General features: G+C 55.4%; 1 protein-coding gene across 1 annotated transcript in view; it reads right to left on the bottom strand.

The window, feature by feature from the left end:
- Window positions 1-845: 845 nt before the first annotated feature.
- The window catches only part of PLXNA4 (plexin A4), a 422,724-nt gene continuing 401,242 nt past the window's right edge, over window positions 846-22,327 (bottom strand). Inside the window, exons 27-32 of the mRNA XM_045864250.3 lie at window positions 22,186-22,285; window positions 20,858-21,048; window positions 19,792-19,961; window positions 15,872-16,084; window positions 8,766-8,916; window positions 846-7,920 (exon numbers count right to left, since the gene is read on the bottom strand). Coding sequence (XP_045720206.1) covers window positions 7,825-7,920; window positions 8,766-8,916; window positions 15,872-16,084; window positions 19,792-19,961; window positions 20,858-21,048; window positions 22,186-22,285 — 921 coding nt within the window. The 3' untranslated portion in view covers window positions 846-7,824. The remainder of the gene's footprint in view (window positions 7,921-8,765; window positions 8,917-15,871; window positions 16,085-19,791; window positions 19,962-20,857; window positions 21,049-22,185; window positions 22,286-22,327) is intronic.

Genomic DNA, 22,327 nt, shown 5'->3' with positions numbered 1-22,327 from the left:
GGCCCGGGGTCTGTCTCACTTCTCCCCACCCCGTCTCCTAACCCCTCTTCCTCACTTACTCTCCCCGCTTCACTGTTTCTGTCTCTCCGTCCTCATCCAGCTTCCTTCCTGTTCTCTTCTCATGGATTTCACTTTGAATTATAAGGCCTTCGGAGACATGGAGCTCAACCTTCTCTGGCTGCTGCCTTGAGCTCAGAGAGACAAAAGGATCTGTCCTAGGGCAGCCAGGTGAACGCAGAGGACGCAGAGTTCCTGGGCTTCCCTTCCCCCTCACGCTACCCCGTGGAGGCCAGCGTGGACCACAGACGGACGCAGGTGGCAGGTGGACAGCCGTCCCTGCTCCCCGCTTCCACTGCCACCCTTCCCGCTCTCTTTCTCTCCCTATCCTGCTTCTACACCGGAGGTGCAGTTGGGTTCAAGATTTCCACCCTCTATCCAAATGCTGGAGGTGGGAGAGACTGATGAAATCACTTACACTAAGGCTTAGCTTGCCAAGAAGACTTAGAGCAGGGACGGCAACTCATGTCCTCTCCGGCACCAGCTCTGGCGGGCTCATAGTGTGCGCCTGGAGGGCCGTACTGAGAAGGATTCAGAGGTTGATCCGGCTTCATGGGGGAGTGATGACTGATGACTGGCTGGTAGCGTGCGTTATCACCTCCAGAGAGGTCTGCTTGGTAAGGGTCTGCAGACAGAGCCCTAAGTGAAAGAGTGTACCTCTGGTGGTTGAGTTTAGATACCATGGAGCTGAAGAGAGGAGCTGACTCATCTGTGTGCCGTGGAGGCCTACGTACGGCCAACCTTCCCCTCTCCCCGCTTCTAGCCAGACACACGAAGAAAGACCCAAATCCCAAACTGCATTTTTATTATTTTTTAATAAACTTTATTCTATATTACAAATAGGTTTTTTTTTTTTTGTTCTGAACTGCAAAATAGGAATGCCTTATATTTACATACACAGGTATACAATTAATTATAACAAAGGTACAGAAGCTTGCCTTTACCAAGTTACAACTGGGCTCCAATTTAAATAGCATAGGTTTCCTTTTTAAAAACTTTATTTTTTTAAATCTTTTTTTTTAATCTTACTAGGATACTCTTTTTTAAAAATCAAAACCAGAAGACCCTCTTCCTCTACTAGATTCCATCCACCTTTGAGGCTCATTATTAACACTGTTGTCTAAAGATATGTTTTGCTTTGTTCTAACAAAGGGCCAGTGTTCAAGGTGGGAGCTTTATGGAAACAGAGGTGGGGTGGGGCTGGAAAGGGGTGACCAGAGCAGGAGAGACCTGCCCTACCTCCTTCAACGGCCTCTCGCCGAGACTCAAAGGCCTCCGCCTGTTCCTCAAACCACCCGCTCATCCTTCCCTGTTTCTCCTCTTCCCTCCAGCATCGGACTTGACTCTGGGTTGTGAGACCAGGCCAGACTCTGTTCCACCTACGCCTCCGCTCACTGAGCCGTTCTCTGTTGCTGGTACCCTGGAGTTGCTGGTTACTATGGTAACTGGGCAGGACCCTGCTGGAAGAGATGGGCTGGTCCTTACCAGCTCAGGTGGGGAGGAGGCCAGCTGCACCCAATCCTTCCTGTCCATGTCAGGGCCTGGGGGTCTTGTTCTTGTTCAGCATCGCCATCGCATGACTAAGCAAGGACCTCAGGCCTCAGGGACACCAGACCCAGGCAGGGAGTGATGGCGGGGGGAGGGTCATCTACTCTAAAACACAAAGTCATTGGTTTCCAAATGGAAACAAGATTCTTTGAGGTAAACTAGCTTTTCTTTTTAAAGAACAGAAGGTTTAACGAGCCAACAGCTGGGGAGAACATCAGGGAAGGGAGGAGGAAGGAGAGCACACGAGACGCGTATCGCATCTTGGTCATGGGCCTGAACCTCATCCACTAGTCCTATCTGGTAAGCGGTCGTGCTTGGTTAAGTGTCCTTTGCACTGCTCTTTAACTGTATCCTCTGTTTTGAATTCCACTCTTGGAAGGGAGCCCTTCCAAAATGTGCTTGAGTCATAAGATCAAAGATACTAACAAAAGAAGTTCTAATTCCAGTTAAAAAGAAATGGTAGATGAGCTGCATAGAACGTGTCTATTTGCGATGAGCGTTTGCACTCTCAGGGGAGGGGCATTGGTCCCTCCATGACCAATCCTGAACTGGGCATCCCTACGGTTTGAAGGAAGCTGATGGGGATGGCAGGGGGGCTCAGCAACACCAGGGGCAGCCCAGAGAGCCAAGATTGGACAAAGCGAAAAGAGGTGAGGAGAAAGGAAAGTGGGGCACACCAGACAGAGGGCATACGGCCCCCCTCCCACCTCACTATCTCTGCCAATGAGGACAGAAACCTCTTTTCATTTATTAGGGATCTTGTTTTGTTTAGCTTTGCTTAGCTGGGTTAGTCACCAGTCTACTCACGGAATTTAATTGGGACTCTAATGAGTATGTATCACTTTTACAACCAAAAAATCCTGTATATTTTATAAAGTTGGATAACTTCCCCTAATTAAAAAAATTTTTTTTTTTCAGGGAGCAAAGAATTGTAGTTTTAAAAAAAGGGGGTCTCTCTTGAAAGTCTGAAACTTTTACTATAGAGATTCCTTTGTGAACGGGAGGAATGTTTTCTCTGTTTTCCAGCGGAGGGCTTTGCGGCTCTCAGAGCACCGTGAGAGCAGAGGCTCATGGTTCCCCAGCCTCCCCCTGGAGCTGCCTCTCCGCGTCACCTGTGGCTGCACCCCAGCTTCCCCGCTCTGTAAGGGCTCTCATTGGCCACACCTGTGGGAGGAGAGGGCCAGCATCGCAGGCTCTAGCCATCCCAGGTGCCCGGGAAGCACCAAGGATATTAGCAGCCATGGAGGCTGCTTCCCCAGGCATGTCCACACCTGGGGAATATCCTGACCCATTTTTTAACAACAGGGGAGCCCCCCTCCTCAGCCCCAAGGCTCTCCTCAGCCCTCGCAAGTCACAGGTGAAGAGTTTTGTTTCTTCCTTCCAGCAGTTTGGACTTGACACCCACACCTGGGCTCCCTCCTTAATCTCCAACGCTTAACATATACAAACAAAAAATAACCTCAGACTCCAAGTAAACAGTCCACATATAGGTTAAAGAAAAAGGGATGGGCTGCGGGGTCAGGGGCCCTCAGTCACCTGTCCTGAATGCTGACAGGAGGCGTGGGGGGCTGACAGGAGGTCCTTGGTGTGAACTAGGAGCAAGAGGAAAGGCCGGGGAGCCAGGATCGGCCTGGGGCAGGGTCTTCTCCTGGGGACTCTGGTACCTGGAGGTTATTCATGCCTAGAAATGCCTCTCGGAGGCCTTTCAGACCCATGCTGGGACCACTTGTTGGGGCGGCCCATTCCTGGAAGGGCCACGAAAGGGGTGTCTATGGGCCTCCGGCCTGCAGAACCTCCCTGCCTCTTCCCCTCCCTCCTTGCTCTCTCAGAGGTGGGGAAGTTTGTTCTTAAGAATAATTAACCTTCACTAGGTTAAGTATTTGACTTCACATCCTGTGAAGCCAAAGGAAGTGTCCCCTAATTCCTGAGAAAGGAGACAGATGGAAAACAGGGCTTCCCCTGTTAGGTCAAAGTGCATGGCTGTTGAGGGTGCTGGAAACATCAGCAGGACTTGCCTCTCGGAGTGGAGGTTGTTTTGGGAAATCGTTGCTTGTGGCTCTTCTGATGGGGGATCCCCAGGGCCCAGGTGGGACTGGGGACCCCAATCACTCAGGGAGGCGGTGCCGGGCTGGTGACAGGGGCCTAGAGCTGCCCCGGGTGGGGCTGGGCTGTGAGGTCTGCGGCTCCGCGTGCAGCTGTGGGCGAGGGGGACGAGGGGGCACATTCGCCTCTGCGGGGGAGGGACACTCTCAGAAGCCAGACATGCAAGGGGAACACGAGCACAAGGACCTCGGGTGGGGGGAGAGGGAGTGCTGGGGCAGTACCTCCACATTAGCCTCGGGCTGGGGGATGAGACCCGGGCCCGAGTGGACCAGGTCAGCGACCTTACCGATCAGCGACTCCCGCTTCTGCCTGGCACAGTCCTGGATAGTCTGCTTCACTCTGGGATTATCGAAAAGGACTTCTCTCTCGGACCACAGCCCTGCTCAAGCACCTCGGGCCTGACTCCTCGGCCCACGGGCTCACAAGACGGAGGCTCTCGGGCTGACTCCGGGTGTTCATGTTGCTGTGGGATGCGACCCTACCTTGGCCTGTGGACGCTCAGGCAGTCCTCTGCCCCCAAATTAAAACCACATTGAAAGAAGGCAAGAAAAAGTATTTTCCTGAGGGATTAACTGACACAGTAGCCAACTTCACTTAGTGGTACTATTTACTGTTACCAAGAAATGTCGGGGTCTCTACTTACGTGGAAGGACAAAGAATGGCAAAGCCCACATGTGGGGAGACTTGTGCCCCCCGAGAGCAATGACCTGCCTGCAGCCATCTGTCTCAGCTTCTATCCATCGGTCCTTTTAAATTCAGGACCCCATAAAGCTCCCTGCCTCCCACCACCCCAGCTTCAGCCCATCTCTCTCCTACATTCAAAATCCCCATCTAACCTAGGTCAGTTATTCTGTGTGATCTACTGGCGCCATTTTGACCTTGATGGTCTCAAGGGCTGGAGGGTGCAGGAGGCGGTTGAAGGGGGAGGTGAGAGGAGATGGGCCTTTTCTCTCTTCCTCTCTGTCCGGGACTCAAGCAGTTAGATAAAGATTCCACCTTAAACAGAGTTATGATCCTGCAAATTCACTGCCACGGGGGAGGGAGGCCTTGAGGGGACCTCCCTTCCACAGGACCAGTTTGCCCAGCTCCCTTCTCTGCTGTGTGCTGGCCCCCGTGCCCGCACCCCCGGGGCAGCTTTCGGGGTCTCTGGCCTGTCAGTAGGAGATCGTGGACCCCAAGGGGAGTTTTGGAAAGAACGTGGGGAGCCAAGGACAGCTTTTTGAAAATGCTGCCTTGTCTTTACTTTGAATCACACGTGCACCACGAATCCAAATGGAAAAAAATGGAAAACGAATGAAGAAAGGAAAGAGAATTTTTGTGGGGCAAGATGGGTTGCAGCTCTGGGTGATTGTGTCCTGTTTCTCGAGCCCAAGCAGGCCGCAGAGATTTCAGCAAACAAAACACCAGCAGCGACCCCCCTCCCAGCAATTAAAGTAAAATCTGCCCCAACCCCCTTCTGAACCAGGAGAAAGGAGAACCAGGAGACTGTCCTCTCCTCTTTCTTCCTGACATTGAGGTTTCTCTGAGGTGTCTGAGAAGTTTCTCTTACGACAAAACGGGGCAGGGGCGGGGTGGGGGGGGGGAGTTCTGTACCGACAAAGGAACAATAACAATAATAATAATAATCCGGTAAAAAATAAAAGCTTCAGCAGAACCATAACAGTCTTCTTTTCTGCCTGTTCATTTTTTCTCTCTGTGCAAAACTTAAAAAACCAAACACACTCGCTCACACATGCGCTCACACACACACTCAGCTTCCACTCAGTGAATCTGTGTTAAATATGTTTGTGTCTCTCTCCTCCCCACCCCCTCACGTGTGCAAATACATCTTGGCGGCTGCAGTGCCTCCTCCGCCCGCCCCCCCTCGTGCTTCCTCTCTGGCCAGGGCCTGTGGCTTCTCGGGAGGAAATTAAAGGGTCAAGGGTAGAAAGCCCAAGCTTCTTCACCTGGCACTTCATTTGCCAAAACCTTTGGTTATGTTTCCCCCTCAATGGGTGTCTTTTCCCCATTCTCCTCTTTCCGTGGTTAGGCTACTGGTGTTTTGTCCCCATCTGTCCTCTCCTTGATGTCACATGCTGCCCTGCTGTGGGTCACCTCCACCCAGCCTCCAGTCAAGTCCCGGCCTCCCGTGGGCGCTGAGCAGCCTGGTTTCCTGCCGACAGGTGACTCTCCTTCTCCACCCCCAGCACTCAGCGCCGAAAGCTAGTGTTGAAATGTCCTCAAGCTACAGAATGAATGAGCAAGGGTGGCGTAAGGGAATCACTTCAGGGTCCCCTCCACAGGACCAGAAATCCTTTTGAGCTCTCTGCCTGCTCCTGGGGTGCACACACACACACACACACACCTATCCAAAGGGGCCAGAGTTCTTAAAAGTACAGGGTGCTCCATGGACTTTGCTGGAAATGGAGTGGTTCCTTCCCCTTTCCCATTGGGGCTCACTTTGAGTGGATGACAGGGATGGACATCTGACGTTCAGGGAGTGAAGGCAAGACTGGAACCCTCACTCTCAGCCACACCTTACATGATGCTTCTCCTTGTCCCCCAGAGTGGTGTACAATTAGCCACCAGGGCTGCTAGGAGAGAATCTGGCTTAGGGTGGGAAACTGGGCCAGATGGCAACTAAGGGCCCTTCAAGATTCAGGTTTCCATGACCCTCCATTAGACCGTCTCTTACCACAGCCCCTGCTCACCCATGTCTGAGCGTACATTTGCCTGACGGGCTGAAATGGGCAGAGATGGAAGGACAGACGGAGAAACAGATGCCAGGGCCGAGGTCCGTTGTATGTCTCTTCTGTCGTTGTTGGCCAGGTCCTTCAGCTTGAGTCCTTGGTCCCTCCCGGATGTGGCGAGCTGGTGGCTAGGTGTGCCTGGCATTTGGGTTTGTCTCCCGTGAGGCTGTGCTTGAGCGTGGTTCTCTCTGTGATGACTGGGGAGGAGGTGAGGAAGGGCAGGGACTAAAGAGACAGCGGATGGTGAAGGAGCCCTTGCCAAGGAGGTCTGGACAAAGTCATCTGCATAGCAATGGCACCAGGCTCTGCAGGGGGACAGGGGCTCAGCTCTCTGCCCCAGCCTTCTATAGAGTTCTCAGGAAGGGTGGTGGGGACGGAGCCAAGAAAGGTGGCTGGAGGTAGAATCTCCTGGATGTACTCTGCATTTTACATTGACCCTTGATGAGCGCCGACCAAGGAGGCTGCAGGTGCTTTCCCTAGACAGCATCGACGATCTGGCAATGGATGAGGCCCGTGACGTGCTTCATTTGCGTGCGGGGGTGAATGGAAAACAACAAATTCTGCTTCCAGGGTGGGTGTGACTCTCTTTCCCTTTCTCCCCCTCCACGTGACATTTCTGCTGCTCTGAGCCAGACTCGAAGGTTAGGAGGGTCTCCGCGGTGGCGTGTAACTGCTGATTCTCCTGTCTGGCTTTCCATAGGCAGGGGAGGGGACGAGGCCGGCAGGTCCCTAGGAGCACTTGGAAGGGCTCCGAGAAGACCGCAAGGGGACAAGGTGGCCTCTGGAGGCCAACCCAACAGGTGAGAGGCGGCTCGAAGTCACCTCCCAACTCGTTGCCCCTCCCAACCCCCAGTCCTCCATGCGCAGGAGCTGTGGCCTTTCTTCTCAGAGCTGTAACGGGCCCACACCCTGGCGAACCCCCTGGAGGTGGACACGGGGGAAGGAAGAGAGCCAGGTGGTGTCTTCCTGGTGAAGATAATACTGAGCTCATTGCCTCTTCCCTAGACCAAGGCTCGGCCTGGTGTGGAAGGTGGAGTAGCGGCATGGGGGTGTCCTCTCTCCGGGGCTCCTCCTCCATCCGATGTGGTCAGCCTGCGGCCAGCCGGGAAAGAGAGCCCCGCTGATATCTTCTGGCCGGGTCCCCGCGTGAGCCTGGCCATCCTGGACTAACTGAGGGGCGGTGGCCTGGTTCCATCGTGTTGGCAGAGCCACAGAGAGAGAAGGGACGCAGGGAGGAGGGAGAGACAGAAAGAGGCGGAGAGAGAGACAGCGCTGCTCAGGGGATGCTGCTGACGCCAGTCGGAACTTGCACTTGGTAAAGATGATAATCTAGACTGAGGCACGGCTTGGTGTGTCCCTCCCCCCAGGGGCCCTGGAAGGACGGTTCTCAGCTGTCTAAGCTCATGAGGGTTATGACTTGTTCTAGTTTGTAGGCCAGTTTCTGCTTTCCACACTGGTCATCATGGTCCAGAGGTCCGAGGATCTGTTGAAGGGCCGAGAACAGGGAGGTTACTAGTCTGTGCATACAGGTCTGTGTTCTTAGGGTGTGCACAGGGCGAGAGGCGCACACGAGGTCGCTGGGTCCGCAGGCAGCCTGGCTAACGGGGATGGAGGGGGGCGGGGGCGCGCGGTCGGCACATACATCAGCGTGTCTGTGTGCACTCCGCTGCCCACGTTCACCCTGCAGGTGAACACAGCCCCACCCCCGTGTGAAGCGTGGCGCCCGGGGTCTCTGGGGAACGTGGTCTCACAGATATTAAGAAATCCCACCCCTCCTTCCTACAAAGGAATATCTTCCTCCATGAGCTCCCCAAGGCCCCAGAGCCCACATTTAGAAAGTCACTTGGCTTCACTTGTGTGTTAACAGACAAATATCCCTCCCAGAGTTCATTCTCATGCTTTCCCAGTCATCAGCACCAAATGATCGTGTCTGCCAAAGCCCTGTCTGAGATCAGATGGTTGGGGGAGGACAATGACAGTGAGGACGTGAGGGAGAAAGTGTTAGAATTTGACGCAGACTCAGGCGATGTGGGACTGAATAACAGACCTACCAGTTTCTAGCGAGGTGATCTGGGGCAAAACATGTCACCTCTCTGAACCCTCACTGCCTCAGCTGTAAAACGGGGGAACTCCCGGTCCCTGTGTCCCTGGGCCGCTCCAGTGGAGAGGGCACAGTCCCAGTCTGTGCGCACAGCCCCCAAGTCCAAGGTGGCAGAGCGTTTCCCCAGCAGGGGTGGGGGGCTGTCTGGGGTTCATGCCTGGTGCATGCTACAGGCAGAGTTTTCCGTCTCCGCTCCATCCTTCCCAGCAGGTGCCGAGCAGGCTCACCTCCTCGCTGTACTTGCCCACGTAGGAGAAGATCTCCGAGAGCGCGCTCATGGCGTTGAACTCATTCATGTGCATCCGGGACTGCTCAGCCAGGTACGCGTTCATGTCCTGGTCGCTGATGGCCGGCATCTTCCCGATGTCTGCATAATACCTGCCGGGGAAGGGAGCGGGGAAGAAAGGAGCTGGAGCCGTGCACACGGAGTAGAGGAGAGATGGAAACTCCCAGCACGATGTCTGGGGCCAGTGGATGCCGGTGCACGGCCCCCTGGGGACCATGGTGGGCTCTCTCCCACCTGCGCTTCTGGGGCTGGCCCGGGAGAGCCCTCTGCAGCTCTGGATGCAGGGGCACAGACGGAAGGGACGTGGCCCAGACATGGTCAGAGGGTGAACGGGGAGCTGTCTCCTGCTTGGGGCTTGCTCCCAGCCACCGAAGAGTGTCCAGTCTGTCTCTGTGTCCTTCTGACACCTCCTCCCACAGACGCAAGGGCTGCCCCCCGCAGGGCCCGGAGGCCCTTCCAAGCAGTTGCTCTGCATCAATGCCCTCCCCTCTCTGGGGGTGACCCGGGAGGAGGGCGGGGCTGGGGGCAGCTTGGGGAGAGAGGCTGGCAGAAGGCAATCTGTCACTGTCACTTGCTGTGGTGCACCGCTGTCAACTGGTTAATTAGATGCCAACATTTACATTTTTAATTTCTGCAATTTGACATTTTCTGCAGCAAACCCCAGCTCCTCCGCCAGAGGGGAGTTGTGCAGTTTCCAAATGAGGACTGGAAGGACCCCAGTGTCCCCGAGACAGCCCCGCCGCCCCCCAGCCGCTTGCTGACTGTGGGCCATGGAAGGGGGCCAGGAACCCACAAAAGCAGGGAGACATCAGGGCATTGGGGAGCATCCTAGCTCAGCCTGCGCTGAATGCTTAGGGCTTCAGAGCTGGGGAAAGCAAGACTGAGAACCTGGAACGGAGGAGGGTGGTGGGACGGTCGCCAGGGACAGGGACTAGGCTGAGGCGAGTGATGCATCCAGGGCACAAAGTTTTAGGAGAGGGTCTGGCTCACCTGTGTAAGCACAGGTGCCAATGACAGGCCCCGGGAGCTCCCAGAACTCAGGGCTTGAGCAGGCGACTGGAGGGGGCGTCCTCAGAGGCTCTGGGACAGTCTCACTCCTGGGCCCTGTGTCATTCCCAGCCCACATCCCTCGGGGCACCCACCATGAATGCATAAGTCCTGTGCTGTCTCCCGCCTCTCCCCCATCCCTGACCAGGAGTCGGGTGACAGGCCGACAGAGGGGACACTCGTGTGTTACTCTAGCCATCACGCTCAAGGGCCTGCCATGGAATGACAGTTCAATTTGCTGCCAGAGCATTTCTGGGCCGCCGAGGCCTGTAATGGCTGCCCTGCCCCAAGCCACGGTCTTGCTGTGACTGCAGACCTGTCGTTCATTCTAGAAACCTTCCGAGGGTGGCAGAGGGAAGGGGATGAAATCTGTGCACTCTGGCAAGGGAAGGGGCCGGTCGGAGGGCGCCTCCTCCACCTCAGAAACCCGGCCCCACACAGACACACTCGCCAACTGCTTTGTTGAGCTGATTGCATTTTGGCAGGAGGTCTGGGCCCGGGGACGAGAGCTTAATGAAATGGCCTTTCTCAGAGGAGCCTGGGGCGTCCGATGAGGCCGTCCTGCCCTCAGCCTCACCTGGACTTCATCCTTCACAACCTCCTCCGGCCCCCCGCCCTCCTCACGTTCAGGGCCCTCCGTTCCCTGTCCTGTTGCACTGTGGCTCCTTCGCTCCGTCCCAAGGGCCTGCTCTCTTCCCGGCCTGCAGCCCACCCGTCGGCACCCTCAGGGTCCTCAGGGGCCTGGGCGATTTAATGACATTCCAGGTGTGAACAGTCCAGCGAGAGACTCGATTCATTGGCACTATTTCTGGAAGGCGATAAATGTCAGTGTTCCATTTTCCAGTGGAGACCCAGGGCTTCAGTGGTGGCTCCCAACCCCGCCCCTCCCAAGGACACGTGTGCCACCGTCCCCTCACGGAGTCCACGCCTCCCGAGCTGAATGTGCTCGTCGGGCTGGGGGGTCAGGTCACGTTGGGGAAAAGCGTGAACCGCCGACCTCCCTGGCTTCTCCACAGCCAGCAACCAGGCACTCAGCCAACACGCCTGAGTCCACAGCTTCCTCCCAACAGTGACGCTCTGTCATCTGTGGATGGTCACTCTGTCACCTGACCAGGTCCTCACTGACAGGACCTGACTGTCATCAGACACAAAGACTCCTGCCATTTCCGTCACCTGCTCATGAAGCCTCTCACGAGTACCTGGATGGCCTGTCAGGCTTTTTGCATGTAGCACCCGGGCTCCTACCGCAGCCTTTATGGTCCCTGAGGTGCACGAGAGCCCAGGTTAGGGACCACTGTCTCCATAGAAATAGCAGGTGCCCACCCCCCTGTCCCTTCAACATGGCTTGCCTCGGTGTGGGCCAGTCACCCGGGCTATTTCTCCAAAGAGAATATCTAGAAAGTGTGTCTGTGTGAGAAAGGGAGGGAGGAAGGGGTTGGGAGTGGAGTGGGGAGAGGGCAGGGCTTCCACCCTTTCCATCTGAAGAAACGGGTGGTGGCCCACCTGGACTTGCTTTGCTTTATTCTAACAGTGAGGTCACGTCCACAGGCAGCAGCCGGGTTGCCTCCTGGCCGAGGCTGCTGGATTGGACCTGTGCATGTCTGTGGCCACACACTAGCCCATGAATGGATCAACCACACGTCCTCATCTTCGGCAAGTTCGGAATAGCTGAGCTGAGTCGCCACGGGCAGCTCAATTTTCTGGATGAGTGTGGGGCTTGGGGTCTGGCGGACACTCTGCCTGGTTCTTGACCCCAGCCCTGCACGCTGCTGGCTGGCCCATCCACCCGACGGGGCATGCTGAGCCTGCCTTGACCTCTCCTCGCTCCCCTCCAGGGCTGTGCCCCACCACCCCCCAGGTTTGCCAGCACCCCTTGAGCCTGATAATGACCTTGCCCTGGGTTCCCTGGCTCTGTGGGTAATTGCTTCCTTCTCCGCTCCCGCTGGGCCGGCCTTTGCGCTGGGCTCCACCATGGAGAAGGCTTATTGATTGTGAAGAATGCAATTATGCCCCATTAATGAACCTCAAACAAGTGTTCTTATCAGCGGGCTGTGCAGTGAGGAAGGGAAAGGTCAGCCCGGGCTCCTGAACTTGAACTTCCTCCCGTGGGATTTCTGCCTGCAGGTGAGCCCCTTCAGAAGGGACTGGTGCTCTGAAAGTCCCCCAAGTCCCCCCGCTCTAACTGGCCAGGGTCTGGCAGGCTGGCCAAGGCCACGCCTGCTGAGGAGGGCTGGGTCCCACCACTGGCCCTCCCTAGCCTTCTTTGTCGAGTTCGCTGCTACCAGATGGGATGCCAGTACCCGTGTGGGTCCTTGGGGAGCTGCTGTAAAGGCAGGGCCCCAGAATGCTGAATTTCTGCTGTCGACCAGTCTGTAGCAGTCTACATTTATGGGCTTCTGGGGGATGGGCCCAGTGTGTGATGGCGGGTGTCTCAGCTCTGCATTACCATGGCTCCAGTGATCCCCAAAGTGGTCTCCAGTGCCCTGAACTCTTAGAAGAACAAAGTTTTGTCATCCCTTCAAACACCTCAAGGATGAAGGCGTAGACATGAAAAACGCTTAGAGCCTGATGTTCTGATGTACAGACACGTGGCTTGCAAGGCCCTGCACAAAAGTCTCTTCCTCTGAGGACCATTCCCTGACCTCTCCAGGCCCAGCGGAATCAGGCTGTCACTCCTGGAGCCTATTACAGCTCATGGGGCTTGTTGAGTGCCCCTCCGTGTGTCTTCCTTGACAACAAGAGCCACGAGGGAGGGATCAAGTGTAATATATGCCGAGGGTCCCATACACTCCTGATGGAGACCATAAATGTTTGACCCATGGATTGATGAATAAGTTAATAAAATGTCTATACTTCACCTCCACTATTGCTCCCAGGGTGAGCTGTCACAATTTTATGTTTTGAATGGATGGCTTCCTTAGGGGGCATTTTTAAATATTTAAAATTCTTAACCTTTTTCATGCCGTGACACACGTGATAGATGATACTCAAATGTGTGGCGCACCCCAGTCCAGTTCTGAGCAGGTCAACGGTGGTGCCACTCCACTCATTCCTACCTGGAATGCACCTGCACTTGAGAGCAGGTGAGAGAGGCTAATGCTGCCACAGGAATAACCTTGAGGCTCTTCCAGTTTAAAATGAGAGGAAATCACCACCTAACATCATTTTACTGCTCTTGCTAATGAAATAGAAACTATGACTGTTCAGGTCACACTCTTCATGGTGACACCAGTGAGTTCTGCTCTATGAGTGTAGTGGTTGATTGCTCCTGGGAACCAAGAGATCCTTCTCCCTTTCTCTAGATGTGGCCATAAGCAAAAACCCAAATACTTGGATGGAGGCGCAGACACTGGGAGTCTGCAGCGGGGCCACTGACCATTATTAGCATTGCAAAGTATTTGGAGGTAGGAATGGGATGGGAGGACGAAATGGGAGGACGGGGTTGGGGGAGGATGGGTAGATGAAGAAGTTCTAGGAGCTACAAGCCAGCATAGGTGTGCCAGAATGATCTAGGCTGTTCAACCAACAGAGTTGGTGAAGCCTCCAGAATCCACATGCTTCTCACCTGCTCTACAGAGGGGACCAGCCAGGTAACCCTGTTTCTAACCCTGGAAACAGTAAACCCTGTTTCTTAGCTGTGATGGGACAGACGGCCCTCCCCAGATGTGTGTAGGGTGCCGTCTACCGCAGTGAGTCACTGAGCCTGAGTCCTAGGTGGGCTGTCTGCAGGCTCAGGCAGTGACATCACAAGTGGGTGAGCCCTGGCCATAAGACGTTGGCTTCTACCGTCATTCTTCTAGACTGCAGGCTGCCAGTGCCCTTGGTAGGCCGAGGTGGGAGACGGGGCTCCCTGTGGACCACGAGCGAGTTCTGTGCATCTAGGCTTCACCTTCCAGCCAGCAGACAAGCTCGGAGGCCAGGCTCCTCGGGCAGTGACGTGGAATCGATCCATCCATCACCAAGTGGAGAGGCACTCCAGACTTGATCTCCAGACCTGTTCACACCGTCTCCTAATCCCTCCGCCTCTGTACCTCGTCCCAGAATGAGGGGAGAAAGGGTTTGGGTGGGATCTCAAGCTAGCGAAAGATGACTCTCCCGAGAGTGGCAGTGGTTGCTAAGAAACTGGCGGGAAAAGAAATGGAAACCATCGAGCCACTCCTAAAAATAGCCCAACGGACCAGGCTTCCTCATGACCCGTGGCAGCTGCGTGGCACAGATTTCAGTTAGCACCAAGCAGCAGGAAGGCCATTAGCCCCGCGCATGCATCACTCTCGCCCCTGCCTCGCGAACTGTGTTCTGGGGAGTGTCCTCTCTGCAGATGTCTCGGCAGTGCCCCCAGCCCCGCACACCCCCGCTTCCTTGCTCCCTGCCTGAGGTTCCAGCTCAGCGCCGCCGCACCAGTGCCCGGATCACCTAGCCCAGCTGCTGCCTCTTTCCTCCCTCTCTTTGCTGAAGACCACACAGGAGGGCTTGTTTCTGGCAGCTCTATTGTCAGAAGAATGAGCCACCATCTACGTGGAGGGAGGTGAGAGCCTCTCGTCGTGACTCAGACATAATCCGGTATAAGGACAAGAGAGCTCTCTGTTGGCCGACATCGATGCCCACCTCACGCATCAGCAGGGAGGGGTGGGGAAGATCTCAAAGAACAAAGGGGAGAGGAAGAACAAAATGCAATCCCTTTGAGCAGAACCATGTTACTGAGATGGCCAGGACTCCACGGCCTCTTAGTTATTCCCTCTTTACAAGGGCAGGCAATTTTCAAGTATGAACACAGAGACTGTCTCTTTGCCACAGGTGAAATGATCCTGTTGAGTTTGTCTCCAGTTACTCAGTCAAGAACAATTTTTGGCATCTTTTACTCTTAAAAAAGGCACCAAATCTGAGCTTCCATCCAGGTTTCCTGTTTTAAAGCTACATGGTAAAATCAGGACTGCCATGTGGAGTTGTGCAGGTTGTTCACTGCACAAAGGTGCTTGGCTGGACAACCAGTCCATCACTCAACAAACCATGCACCCTGGCCTGGGGTTCCTCCAGTAGGAAAGGGCACTTTCCTCAATTCACACAGAGGCACCATATAGGTTGCCCTAATAGTAGAGAAGTGATGTGGGAGTCAGCTGAGTTTGGGGATCAACTCTCCTCTTGGCCACTGAAGTCATCTTGGGCTGATTACTTAGCCATTCTGAATGTATATTTCTTCACTTTCATGGGCAGAAAATGAGGTTATAATCCTGTCCTCTTACATCCCAGGGCTACTGGCATGAATAAATAAATAAAGCTTTGGCTGATTGCCTAGCTCAGGTGCTTGGTATGTGGTGCTGATTGGCCCGGACAAACCACTGATGTTCTTCACCAGGAGTTAGCTTTGCATGAAGATGGGCTCCCCAGCTTACGGGTGGCCCTCCAGTCACGGGACGCTGTGTGAGACAATGACTAGGTCTATAGGTCTGTAGGTCTATGGGGCTGAGGACTAGGTCTATAGGGCTATGGTGGCTGAGAAGGCACTGCGGGGCACACCCAGGGCATCAAGAGCTCGTCTTGGGGAGCTCAGGGACTGGGGCAGAGGGAAGCGTCAGAGTGACAGCGACATCCCTGCCGGACGTGGGGGGACTTGCCGATGGACAGGGGCAGATAGGCAGGGGGCTCCAGACTTTCTGTGCAAGATGTTACTCAGTCCCTCGAAGGTCTGTTTGTTTTGTTTTGGTGGGGATTGGAGCAGGGGCTGTATTTCCTTCCTGGGCCTGGAGGCATTTCAGGCATGGAAAGATCTGGGGCCCTCCGTGCAGGGAAGCAGAGCCCAGTGGGACCTCCAGCCAGGGGTCTTGTTTCAGCTGACAGTACCACTGGGCTCACGGGGGTGTGGGCATTGCAATCGCAGGACCGGGCTTTGTGAACGACCCGTCTGTAAGCACGGCCCATTTTGGAGGGGATGGGACCCTTAATCAGGGCCAGTGGCTTGCTGCAGTAAGGGGCCCTGCCTTGGCTCCCAGGCCCAGCACTCACCTTTCTACCCAGTTCTTGTAGCTGGGGATGTCCTTGGCGTAGAGCAGCTTGTTGGAGGGGGAGTCCTTGCCCAGCCGGTGCTCTGATGTGGAGCAGGAGTCCATGAAGGTCTGGGCCACCACGGACAGGCAGGCGTCCGTGATGCTGTTCTTATGGATGTCAAACACAAACTGGGGGTTCTTGATCATGTTGACCCAAAACCGCAGGGGCAGGCTGTGTGGAGGGAAGAGGCAGACGGTCAGAGAACACAGGGCAGGAGGCTGTGGCGTAGCCCGGAGAGTTCTCTGGAAAAAGAGAAAAGGTTGGGAACCAACTGTTCTTAAGCAAAGCCTCTGCCACTAACTTACCTGCCAGGAAACCGAGGATCAGCCAGGCTGGATAATCCACCCACAGCTAAAATGTTGATGGGCCCTGGAGAGGGCTTGGTGCCCGGCCTGCACTGCGGGCCTACAACCCTCCCTGGTAGCCCAGGGCTTGGGACTCAGAGGTAGCCAGGACAGAGTTTCTGACTCTGTTCCACTGTCCGCCCCCTGTGCTGGATACAAGGCATCTCCAGTTGGCAAACTTTAAAGCATAACCTGGAATATAGGCTTTGTGTCTTATTCTCTGCCATCCACTGTATGACTTGGAAGAAGGCACATCCTGCCTGCCTGCCTGCCTGGGAGCATCAGCTTGATCCTACACGGTGAAGGCCCTGGGGCTGAGCACTTTAAGTGTAGCTAACTGATTTCTCCTCTGTGAGCTGGCATGCTAGAAACCCACGTTCACAGCCTTCAGCTGCTCCCTCGTGTTCCCTCCTTCCCCTCCCTCCTTCTTGCACTTTGCACCTACTGCATACCAGGAGCTAGCTAGCACCTGGGGATACGGTGTGAATAAGATACATCCTCTGCCCTCAAGAAGCCTGCATTCTGGTGGGTTCGTGGGGGGTGTCAGACAAGCCATCGAGTATGTGCTCTGAGAACTGTCAGTGCTAGAACCCAGGGACATACGGGGTCTGATGTGGGGCACAGGGAGGTGTCGTCCAGTCTACTCAGAAGCGTCCAGAAAGTCTGCACAGATGGAAAGGCACTTGATGGTCTGAGTTTTAAAGATGCACAGGTGTTCCTTAGCTGGAGGAAGCCTGGAGGCAGTGGGAGAGGAATCAGCTAGACCAAGACAAAGAGGGGAAAACCGTGCAGTGTGGTCTGGTCTGATAACTGCAAGTCACTGTCTGTGTTGCCAGAAAGGGTCCTGGGGCGTCGGGAGAAAGCGCCCACCTGCTGCCTTCGGCCACGCTCGGCTGGCTCTCCCATCCCGTGGCTTCCATCCAGCCCACTGGGATGCAGAATAGGAAGCGGGGCGGCACCAAGCCAGGGATGGCCTCTCTCCCTCCCTCTGCCCCTGTCTGCTCACCTCCTGCCCTTTGCCCTGAGTTTTAGTGTTTGGGTTGCTGTCCTCACGGCTGCGAGTAGTTCAGTGCTCCTATATGTTTGGCTTGCCTCTTGGAGCTTAAACTCTTGGAACTACTTCCTTCAGTAAGGCGAGCACGCTATTCCTCTCCGTCGTATCTTCCAGCAGCCAGTACCTCATATGACAAATGCTAAGATACAGAAAGACCCCCTATTCAAGACTGCCAGTCAATCAACAAGTGTTCCCTTCCCACAAAGAGTGCGGTGCGGGGCTCGGGCCGGCAGCACTGACCCTGTTCAGTGGCGCTCGTCGCATCCTGGGAAACAGGGAATAGGAAATAAAGGGATGGCACAGAAAAATTGCGACACGCTGTGAAGGTCAGGGTCCTTGTAGGTGCCCGGGAGACCACGAGAGCTAGGATCAGAGCTCTGGATCAAGGAGCCCCACACCCGTCCGCACCTTCCTGTTTCTGGAAGGGCCACCCAGAAGAGGGACGCCGCTGTCCCTATCTGCCTCGTCGTTGTTCCTCCCAACACTCCCCCTGCGTCAGTCAGCTGTGCTGACCGGCCAATCAAACAGGGACGCCAGGGCATCACACCGAGGCTCCTGCCTAATGAAATATTAGCATATTATTAACATTAGTGGTGGCACTAATCTCTGGTTGATTGCAGCCACTCAGGCTAAATGAGCAGGAGGTTTATTTCAAAGAGAAAAGGTAGGGGGATTGTCGAGGAAGGGGGGTGGGGGGGGGACAAGGTGAGTTACAACTTTGGCCAGGAAAACAGAAGTCATCTTTTTTCTCTCAGGGACAAGGAACTCTAAGTCAGCACGCAGATCTCACAATCCCCAGGCGAACTGCTTCTTGCCTGGGCAGCGAGCAGGGTCAGGGGGCGTGTGTCCTTTGGAGCAAGACCCGGAGCCGCTGCTGACTCTGGTACTGGCCTGGAGTTCCTGGTGAGGACAGCAGGGTACTGGGGAGAGCTGGTGTGAAGGGAAGGCCGGCCGCACGCCAAGGGCATCATGGCATCATCCTTGGAGGTGGCCCTCCTCCTGCAGGAGGTATGGGCTGAAAGCTAATGGTTTAGACACCATCTCTAACTTGGGGTCTGCTTGTAATGGGCTAGGAGGGCAGGTAGGGGTGTTTTGGAAAGACCCCTCTCCCCAGCCAGGACCAAGAGCCAGGCCGGGCAGATCATGTCTTGTGTCATGAAAGCGGCTGACATTCAGATGAGGTGGTCATTAAGGGAGGCTTGCTGCCAGGGAGAAGCAGATTGGGTAGGCCAGGGACGTGGCCCTCGGAACAGCTCCGAAGAGTCGTGCTCAAAGGACGGGCAGAGCTCAGAGCAATCTGAGCCAGAGGCGGGCACGGGGACATGCCAGGCCTGGCAGGCCTCCCACAGGGAAGAGGCTCCACCCGGTACTCTTGCACTAAATGAGGAATCCAGATTCTAAGAGTCTTATTTCAAAAAGGTTGCAAGAACTCCACAGTGGAAGATCATCTCTCACCCGAAGTTCATGTGGGAGTAAACCCAACTCTTTAGTGCAACGCTCCAAACTTCTGTTCTGCCGGCTTTTCCAATTTCGGCAGAGACAGCACTAGTCCTCAGGTGAAAGAGAGGAGAAGCCAAAGCAGATGACATGAGATGAGGTTTTAGTGCCACTTCTGACTTCTGTCATCTGTGTTCGGTCTGGGGCTGCAGCTGGCTGTCGGGATGGCTGGCTGCACCCCTAGTGCCCGTCCCAGCAGTCGGCAGCTGCTGGGCAGCAGGTTTGTGCTGCCTTGGAAGAATATTCTGGGGAAGAACAACCTGGGACGGGGCTGTTTAAAAGCTACAGGGAGGTGAGTCTGGAAAGGATGGGACTAAATATAAGCCGGCCTTGCCCGAGGGAGAGCCCTCAAGTAGAGACCACCTTGGCCCGGTATCGTCATCCATATGGAGCCACGGCTTTGTGCAAGGTTCCACACCAAGTGCCGAATGCTGCTATCTGACTTTGCAGTTGCAGACGGAAACCCAGAGCATACACACGCCAAGGGAAAGGGGCATATGTGGTACCGGAGAGAGGGACCACAGTGGAGACACCTAGAATGTCAGGACAGAATCCCGCCGTCTTGTGGTCTCAAAGACAGACGAAGCAGATTTGAGAAGGTCTTTTCCCCAAAGGGAGTTTGGAAGAGGAGTTTGGGGGAAGAGAAGGAAGACCATTGCTTTTCGAATAGAACAGAAATACCTTTTGTTCACCTAGATGACTTAGGTCAAAACTGTGCTCGAGAGTCACTGTTAGGTGCTGCCTTCTAGGATCGGCTGCCCACGTGCATCTTCTCCCATCGCACTGGCCTCCCTGTCCCACCAGCTCCCTGCCTGTCTGTCGCCCACTGAGGCCAGGGGCCGGCCCGATGGCGTCTGCACGCTCAGCGTCCGAGAAGTGAGAGCGGAGGCGAGCACGGGGATGGGAGAGGGTGCGGAGGCCGGGGGCCCGCTCCTGCTCCGAGGGCCTGCCTGCGGGGGCAGGGGGGCCCCGGCCACACTCACCAGTTGCTCTTCCAGGTGTGGCGGACGTGGGGGTCGTGAATGCCGTGCTTGTCCGCCTGCTCGTCCAGGAAGTCGAACATGTACTTGATGGCCAGGGGCAGGGCGGAGCCCCGGTGTGCCGTGCTGAAGATGGTCTCGAAGAGGTCGTCCACAAACTTCTGCAGGGTGCCCTGCGGGCGGAGAGGCGCCTGTTCAGACACAGCCCTGCCCAGGGAGCTCTGAGGCCGGGTTTTAAGATCTGCCTGGCGGCCCAGGAGAGGGGACGGGAGGATGGCGTGCAGCCTGGCCCACCGGGGTGAAACCCGGTGAGTGCTCGCATCACATCCCCCCCGGGCTTCATCTGTCTCCAACTGCTTTAAATCCCCCCTGCTGGTGCAAAATAGACAGAATGCTGATGACTGGACCTAAGGAAGCCTTCGTCTGCCAATAACACGGGTGGGTGTAACGCCCTTTGGTGGTGTTATTTTCGCCCCTTTCACAAATGCTCAGGAACAACTCAGTCGGTCAGAGCAGACAAACGCAATCTGCTGGTTCTGTTGGGGCATTCTTCACCCCGGCCAGTGAACACTTCCTCGCTTGGCTCTGCCGAGAGCAGGGCGCAGGCCAGCCTCACGACTGAAAGGCTAACGGCAGGCACACAGTGTTCCCAGAAGCAGGACTGGAATAGTGCCTGGAAGGTCACCGATGGAGCCCCCGTGTCCCTCCCTGGGGAAGGTGTATGACACCCACGAGGAGTCATTCTCTGGCAGAAGGGCATGAACAGATGTGACCAGTGTCCCTATATGTGGGAACGGGTGCAGAGAAGGATGGAAACCAAGCTTCAGACTGCATGCCAACAGTGGGGCACGGGTTGGGTCTGCCTGGGGCACTGGTGGCAGTTCCAGTCATCTGCAGGGTTGAGGGGGATTCTGCGGTTCTGCGCGGGGGCCAAGTCCTGGGGCCGAGTGCATAGCAGAGGGGTCCTGGCACAAACGCTAGCTACCTGCCGTCTCTGAGATGTTGGTGACGTGACGGGGTTCCTTCCCAGGCCCCACACGTGCCCTGAGCCCTGTGTGAAGTCCCCTACCTTCGTGGCCAGGAGACGTGTCAGATAGATCTCAGACACCATCTTGCTCCCCCGGTCGCCCTCCTTCTGGTCCCCGTGCTCGTGGTTCTTGACCAGATGCCACATCTTGACTCCGCTCTCCAGGTCGGGGGTGATCATGGGTGTGCGTGAGCGGAGGCTGTCGGGGCTGCCCGTGTACCGGATCATATTTTCTGCCAATGCAATGACCCCGCGCGCGTGAGGCCGTTATGTTCCCCCCTGCTGCCCCCCTTCCAGCAATGGCCAGTGCTGTCTGATCCTTCCTGCCATGTGCTGGTGCCTTGCAAGCAACCATTCCCTGGAACTGGGATGCTTTGCCCGCCACCTCCAGGAAGCTCTCCAAGGCTGCTTCAGCCACAGAGATTCCTCGCCCTCCTGTACTTGCATCTCTCCAGCCCTTAAGTATTCGATTTCTAAAAATAGAAGCCTGTCCCTTGTTAAACTGTTCCTTGTAAGATATCTGAGGTGACGTCTCAGGATGTGTTCTGTGTGGCCAGCTAAGGAGGAACGGAGGAGCAGGCAGCCTGCTCCCTTCGTGACTGTTGACCAGCTGAGTAATCCCCCCGTCACCTGCTTCCCTGCATCCTCCATCTGGCCAGGGTCAGTCCTTCCCACCTGCTTGCTGACATGTGGGGTGTGGCAGAATGGGTGTGGTGCAGAAAAGATGAAGGTCCTACTGTGTGCAGGCTCCGCTGTGTTTTCTTCTACTTATTTTTACCCTGAGCCTGTGAAATAACCTTTTCATTCCTGTTTGGCTGGGAAGACCAGGTCTTAGAGCAGTCAGGCAGCTGGCCCCAGAGCTCACAGGTGGAGGCAGAATGGGGCTTCACTGGGGGCTCCGAGCCGGCTTCCAGCACCTTCTCCCCCACCCACTGCAGAGCCAGAGACCTGGGTCTGCCCCTTCCCTCAATGGCCTCCGAAGTGTGACCTTTACACGTCTCTTAGCTTCTGTGCATCTGAGTTATAATTTGCTAATCTGCATAATAGGGGGAAATAATAATTATTTAATTCACTGATTGTTACGAACATGACGTGCGATAATGAATATCACAAAAGTGAAAGCGTCGTGTAGACTGTAAGGTGCTCATGAAGGTTAGATTTTCTTCTTATTTTCAAGGGTGAAGGTCCTGTTCCTGCACCCGAGTTCCAGAATGGGGAGACTCCTCCCCGCTCAGGCCCTCCGCAGCGACGGTCAGCCTGCCTGCCTCCTGTCCAGGGCTCCCATGCCTTTCAGCGGTGCTGCCGTTGTGACCGTCACCATGGACAAGCTCGGGCGTCCTCTCCTCCCTGGGATGATTCGGAGAACTCACCATATTTACTCGCTGAGGTCCTGGAGACTGTGGAGTTGTTCACTGCATTGTAGGCTGTCACCTGCTTGGACACTAAAGCCACCACAGAACCATCTGGCACCTGCAGGGAAAAGGCTTCTAGGAGCCTGGGCACAGAAACTCT

The sequence above is a fragment of the Mirounga angustirostris genome, unplaced genomic scaffold (genome assembly GCF_029215605.1).
Source record: "Mirounga angustirostris isolate CCGP_5_RB_7025 unplaced genomic scaffold, mMirAng1.0.hap1 SCAF_12, whole genome shotgun sequence".
Taxonomy (NCBI): domain Eukaryota; kingdom Metazoa; phylum Chordata; class Mammalia; order Carnivora; family Phocidae; genus Mirounga; species Mirounga angustirostris.
This window is presented reverse-complemented; position numbering and strand designations above follow the sequence as displayed.